This window comes from Nansenia antarctica, assembly GCF_963989245.1.
Source record: "Nansenia antarctica genome assembly, chromosome: 4".
Classification (NCBI taxonomy): domain Eukaryota; kingdom Metazoa; phylum Chordata; class Actinopteri; order Argentiniformes; family Microstomatidae; genus Nansenia; species Nansenia antarctica.
In genome coordinates, this window is record NC_137689.1 from 70548813 (window position 1) to 70555926 (window position 7114).

The 7114-nt window shown below is 48.3% G+C and overlaps 1 protein-coding gene across 1 annotated transcript; it reads right to left on the reverse strand.

Annotated features, from left to right (window-relative positions):
• Positions 1 to 781: 781 nt before the first annotated feature.
• On the reverse strand, positions 782 to 6411 carry LOC308155524 (AN1-type zinc finger protein 5-like). The gene is made up of 6 exons (XM_080528852.1): positions 6290 to 6411; positions 3480 to 3669; positions 2888 to 3017; positions 2076 to 2167; positions 1693 to 1824; positions 782 to 1246 (listed from the first exon to the last, which is right to left on the reverse strand). The coding sequence occupies exons 2-6, from the start codon at positions 3634 to 3636 to the stop codon at positions 1098 to 1100; spliced, it is 660 nt and encodes a 219-aa protein (XP_080384978.1). The 5' UTR covers positions 3637 to 3669; positions 6290 to 6411; the 3' UTR covers positions 782 to 1097.
• Between the last annotated feature and the right edge of the window lie 703 nt (positions 6412 to 7114).

Here is a 7114-nt window from a genome sequence, read left to right on the forward strand (position 1 = left end):
GATTTCTTTTCTTCTGTGCAGCACGCATTGCAGGTAGAATGACCTAGCAGTGAAGTAGCTAGTAGTATGACTAGGCTGATATTGTTGGATTCAGGTGGATAATAATGTCGGAGCCTGTCGGGTTAGTTGCACAGGGCTGGGGGGACCAGGGGGTCTGGCTGCTTCCAGCTGTCCTCAACAGATGATTCTATCATTTCATAAGTTTCAGATGTTCTTCTTTAGGTGACCGTCGGATCAAAAGTCTCTTCTCCCCCCCCCCCCAAAAGTCACTTCTTCACATCTCATCTCCAGAGATAAATAGGGGGTGGGGGGCTGGGGTCCTCCCCAGAATCGAGACCCGAGCACGGAAACAAACGTGGCAGAACGTACAAACACTTGTACAACGTACAATCCATGAGGACATCGTGACATATTGTGAGAAGCGGTTTTATTTTTTGGGGAGGGGTGGGGGGCGCCGCCTTCAAACAAGACCGTTGACACCCCCCCCCCCGCCCCCCCTCCTCCCCCACTGACAGATGAAGGGAGAACATCCATTTGCTACATGAGCCAGCTGAGTCCAGCACCCGGGGGAGAGGCGTGGTCACAGCTGTAACAGTCTTCTCCCAGAGTCCCGTAGGATACGACGTCCGCCATCTCCTCCTCATCCACAAAACTCAAGAGACACACACAGAACCACAACACATCAGACCGCCTACCTCACGACCCCCGCCCCGCCCCCCCCCTCCCCCAACAACACCCCTTGAACCCAAAACTAAACCGCTAGGCCCAGACGCCCCCCCCAGAGAAAGCAGGTAATCCTAGTGTCGTTTTTTGTTGTTGTTGTTGTTTTTTCCTCTTTAAACTGTAAGCACAGACAGAGACGGCGGGAGGAGGGGTGGAGAAAAGACAAATGAAAAACGTGAGACCGTTCATGCATCGCGGAAAACAGGATTCCCCCCCCCCATACTGTAATTTGAAAAAACTAGTCCTTTAAAACGCAGGTCGAGCGCGAGTCCTTTTTTTTCCTTTTCATGATTTTTTTCTTCTTCAGCCAATCACTCCAAGAGTTCTCAAGGTCAAAAGGTCAAAGCGAGAGGGAGATAGAGAGAGAGTCAGTCTTATATTCTCTGGATCTTGTCTGCGACCACCACAGGGTTCTCCTTGCGGATCTTGGCGGCGGCCTCGGCTTTGTAGTCGTAGGGACAGTTGTGCTTGTCGGAGTAGCGGTGGATCCCACAGAACAGGTTCCCACAGCGGCAGTCAAAACCTGACAGGACCGAAGGCACAATGAGTCACACTGAGAGCGAGCAAACAAACAACAACAACACACACACACACACACACACACACACCCACCTCTCTTTTATCTCTGTGCAGCGTTTGTCTTGCCTTAGTTGGAGACAGAAATACATGCAGCATGGCCAGACCTCCTGGCCTGGGGGGGGTTGGGGTCGACCATTGCTAAAGGAATATCCAAGCTTATTTTGATAAGTCTCACGAGCCATGTCAAAATAAGCCTGGATTTGCCTTAAGCGACGTTGATGGAATACCCCCCTGGTCTACAGTGCAAAAAAACAACTTTCGGTCCGTTTGTCGAGACTGTGGCAGGACAAATTAAGACTACGGCAGCCCACCACAGCCTTGTCTATGTGGGGGGGGGAATGCTGCATCAGCAGTCCATTCTGAGGAGCAGCGGACCGGACTGGAGCTCACCTGTGAGGCCGACCTTCTTGCGGCACATAAAGCAGCGGTTCTTCTTGGGTTTGGTCGGCTCGGGGGGTTTGGACTCGTCGCTGCTGCCGGCCGCGCCGGGCGGGGAGGCCGAGGCGGTGGGCTGGGTGACCACTGGAGACACACACGGCAGAGACGTGAGTAAACAATAACAACAACAAGAGCAGGAACAGCAACAACAACACTTCCCCCCCTCCGCCACCCCCACTGTCAGGTATCGTCATTCTAACACGACGTTGCTTCACCCGAACGACCCGTCTTAGAAACACCCTTCACATAACTGCTGGAGTTATCATCACCATCATCATCATCAGACAGATCAGTGTGGAGGCAGCGAGACAGCAAGGCTGACCCCAGACACCTACCAGGCTCTACGTTGGGCGACGCCCCCTCCTCCTCACAGGAAATGCTCATCTCTGTCATCTGCTGGGTAACAGGAAGTGCTGCCGCTGCCCCGCTAGAGAGAGAGAGAGAGAGATTACTTTGATGCAACAACATGAAACAAATATAGCTGGAAGTGACAGTGGATCTACATTCATTGAGCTCAAAGGGTTCTACAGGGAGCTTTTAGGCCTACACTCAGCGTGTTTCCATCCATAACACAGAGGAGAATGTTTCATTACATTTAAGTCATTTAGCAGACGCTTTTTTCCCAAAAGCAACTTACAATAAGTACATTCGCCTGAGGTAAGTGAATCAACCATGCATAAGAAGTTCCCTCTGCAGTCACGGTGCTAGAGAAAGAAACTTCACTTTAATATTTCACTTTTTATTTATTATTATTATTTTTAATAACGGTAACGTTAAAGTGTTAGGGGGTAGAGAGGTCTGAGGAGGAAGAGCCCAGGTACCAGTTTCTCTACTGTACATTACTGTAAAAAAAAAAAATAAATAGGAAAGTAATTCTTCTTTCTTCTAGCATTGTGACTGCCAATGGCCCCTGGTCCTAAAGGCATAGATTACTCTTCCTTACGATGACTGATGATGGAGGGACAAATGTATTTGGATAATGGCGTCTAAATGCTAAAATTGTGAAATCAGGGTTCCCACACCTTCGGAAACATCAAATTCAAGCACCTTTCAAGACTCAATTCTCTCAAATTCAAGGACCCAACACGGACCCGTGGGAACCCTGTAAATGTAAATGAGCCCCCTTGACAGCACCAGAGACACTCACCTGGCCTCAGCAGCGGCGGCGGCTGCAGCCTCCACAGCAGCCGCAGCGGCAGCCGCATTGTTCAGGGTGGCCTCTATTCTCTGGTAGGCCTCAGCCTCAGCCGTGGGGCTGCTGGACACGCTGCTGCCGCCTGGAACAGATCAGACACCCCCCCCCGGCCGTTAGTCCTTCACCCCATGGAAGAGACAGAGCTTTCTCCTTTCTTTTTCTGATTCTGAGGAGTAGATCCGGTTATTTTTGGGCGATACGAGTTTCTAGCACGTGCTGCAGAAACAGGAACCTGTCAGGTCTAAATTTAGCCTGTTTTTTTTAACACTTGTCATGTTACGCTTAATCTTTTTCCTGTATAATAATAAAGAAGAATGCACACGCACGCACACACACACACTTAAAAAAAGAAAAGAAAGGAAAGCTGAAGACAGAAATACTAATTATTTGTTAGGCACCTGCACCCCATACATATATATAGAGAGAGAGATGGAGAGATGGATAAGACTGTATACATCAGCGTCCAGTGTTTACACAGCATAATTCCGTACGGACGTTAGAACGCGTCCTAAGAACCGGTCCAGGTAGAAGAGGCGGGTCTTACCCATGGCACTCAGCGGGCTCACGCCGCCATTGTTCTGTCTTGTCAGGTGGTCCTTGTAGCAGACCGAACACATGCCGTTGGTCCTGGGGTTGCCGTAGAAACCACAGCCAGTGGCACAGAGGACAGGCATGGGGCTCTGATTAGTCTCCTGGGCCATCTCTGCTGGTTGAGTTGTAGCGATGGAGAGAATCTAACAAAAAGAGAGAGAGAAAGAGAGACTTGTTAAGAGAAGTGGAGAAGAGGCAAAACAAACACACAAGAAAGCAAGCAGTGAGGAAGTGAAGGAAACTTCTAGAGGCTCCTTGCGAAAGTCACAACAAGATAACCGTTCACAAATGTCCTGAAACTGAAAACGACCCGACATAATCAATACTGCGTAGGATAAAAACCTGTTTGTTTACAAAGCTGGGCCCATCGCTAATCTGAACACTCCGTACTACACAGATTGCAGACAGAAGACACTAGAACTGTTCTAGAACTGTTTAACCTGTACAACTGTTCTAGAATGAACCGGACGGTGGACGGAGGCGGTTGCCACCTCCTCTCTAGTCACTCCTCACAGTCACTTCGTCCAGGTTTACCTCCGCTGAACTCTCATCCTGTCTAGGACAGGGCAGGACGTATCTATTTTCAGCTACATTGACCGTTGCCTCTAAACCACGAGACTTGAGCACAACACAATCCTGGGGCGTATAATAGATACCAATACGGTCTTACTGTTGGTTTTTCAAGTCTCGTTTCAATACCGTAACACTACACTACTGATGTCAAGAAAGCAGGATAGCAGCAGCGGTGAGCTCATCACAATCAACTCCTGGCTGTATTGTTACCGTTACAACACAAGGTTAACAGACAAGCCAGGCGTCTTTAAAACAGCTGGCGGGGGATGTGCAAACAGTCGTCAACCATTAATCTCCACAACAAGGAACCGCTCCCCTTGATTAACCATATAATCTGAAGACACTATCCGTTAGCCCTGGGCCATGCCGCCAGCCCCCGAGAACATTGTGTTCTGCTACCCAATTACTCAGAGAGAACAGACAGAGAAGGCACAGTATGATTGGCAGGGGCGGGTTAAGGCCCTCGAGATGACTGTGACAGGGTGAGTTTACATCAGCACCACACCACTCAAGTCTACTCATGGAAAAGGTAGGAGGTTGGTGGTGTGGCGGTGGTGGGGGTACTTGTAGCGGTTCTCCACGAACCAGGGGGGGGGGAGAGAGGGATAGGGGAACTGAACTTTTCACAAACAAACAAAAAAAAGTTAAACAGGCCCCGACCCACGCTTTCTAGTGATTTGCGTCAGAGGTTTTCCCCGGAAAGGGGCACACAGCAAGGTCCCCCCCCCCCATCACGTGTATGTATGGCCTGCTAACGGCGGTGTTGCTCGCTGTCCCAGGCTCACATGGACCGGTGGGTATTAGCTTTCGCCTGTCACAAGGGTGCAATGTGACACGCTGATCTCAAAGACACACACACACACACACGCACACACACACACACACACACGCTAGCTAACAGAGTACAGGCTCTCTCTCTCTCCGAGTGCAGCTGACGCTATTAATAGGAACAACCCTGGAAGCCCCGCTAAGGTTACATCACATAAGAGCAGCACACCAGCCAACCTCAGTTCCCCAAAGAGAGATGTTGCAAAATGTTTATCCACAAGATACAAACCATCCAAACACACACAGACAGACATGCAGTGATCAACAACTGACTTAAGCTTTAACTTGCATAACATTTGTGGGAGCAGCAGAGAGCCACGTAGGCTCCTTCCTCTTGTGTATCTTTATAACCCTCCTGTCCCAGTCCAACAACCAGACGTGTTCCCATCTCCACCCCCCCTACTACTGTAACTGTCTGTTGTTGACGCCAGCCAGCCAGCTAAGCTAAATAAAACAGCCACAACTCCCCAACTCAAAAACAAGCGAACACTTAAACACTACGCGTAGCTAGCTAGCTTAACGTTAATAACATCGTTATGGGAGCTAACTCCCACAAAACAAGGCAAATAACGTTAAGGCCATGTCACAGAGTACAGGCTCCCTCTCATACATACAGACACCAGGAGGAGGAGGAGGCCTCGGCTGCTTGCTCTTTAAATCCACTGAGTCATGCTAGCTAGCACGCTAGCCCGACATTGTCCCAAGACAACTAAAACCAGCTTCTTAATAAGAAATTATGTTGAAATAATAACGCCACGTACAGAAGTGCGTTACTAGGAGGTGGGACACGGGCTCGAGCGGCTCGTCTGGACGTTTTTTAACGGCCGTTTTTTGGGTCTCCGCGCAGGTCGTAACTAACGGCTAGCTTAGCTTAGCATCGGAGCGCTGCTTGCTTTGTCTTTTTTCTTTGTCTTCCATGCACACTCTTCCTGTTTTGGGACCAAAGTCAAACGTGAATACGAATTGTAATCGTTTCCAAGTTCCTAACACATAAAACAACCGATTCGCAACGTTTGGTGGCGAACAGTTTGATTGGGATTGGGATAGAAACGCGAGAGAAGATTTCGTTTACAGTTCAACGTGTCCAGCAGCAGCGGGTCGCCTGCAGACCGCACAGCCAGCCATCACACATCGGTGGTCCTCCAAATCAAAGTCAGATGAGGGTTTATAGTTAAGGCTTTAGTTTATAGTTAAGCCAGCTCGCAGTAAACAGCGTTAAGTTCACTCGATTATAATTTTTTTGGGGCACAAGCTTCTTCAACAAACACTACATCTGCTTAATATTAACAAACAAACAACAAAAACAACAACTCCTTACGTACATTTATCTGCGACATTCTGACAGTTTTTTTTTTTACTCACCTATTTCTCACTTATTCGTTTGTTTTCCCCCCAAAGCTAAATGTAAATGTTTTAAAATGTCTTTTGTGTCTATGTCCGTGTGGCCGAGTGGGTCCCCCTCCTTGTGAAACGCTTGTTCGTCCTCTCTCTCTTCCCTTTTTGGTGCTATCAAGGACTCCGTCCCCGAGACAGTAATCCACCAGCTGGCCAGACTAGCTTCTGTTTTCCATCTCTTCTGTTCAGGACGTTGGTTTCTACAGAGAGGAGTGGCGACACACGTCACGGAAAAGAGGATTGGAAGAGAGGAGATTTGGGCAGGAAGTCTGGACACGCCCCCCCCCCTACTGGACAGCTGCTGATGTACATGGAGTAGATAAAAGATAGACCGGTGGGTACGAGGTTTCCGGATGACTTGGAGATCAGCGGATTCGAGCAGCGAGCAACAAACACCGAACACATCGTTCTGGATCAGTCATGTTTCTGTCACCGACTTTCACATCAGCTGAGGATGTCTGGGACATGATGAACTACTAACAAACATATCGGAGTAAATCATGACACTTGAGTAATACCTTGTTTACGTTGCACAACATCATAGTAGCACTCAAGGAACGAAAACAAACAAACCTTGGACATAAATAGTAAAATGATCTGTCTTGTCTGTTCCGTTAATAAACAAGATGATTGACAAATATTGTTCTAATTTTGTGCTTGGGATTGTATGAACATTAATATGTTAGAAGGCAAATGAACATACTTGACGAAGGTTGACAAGGAGTTAATTTATTCAAAAAATAAAAAAGTACCCTTCTTATACAGTTTCATAGAGTACAGCACAGTGTTTTA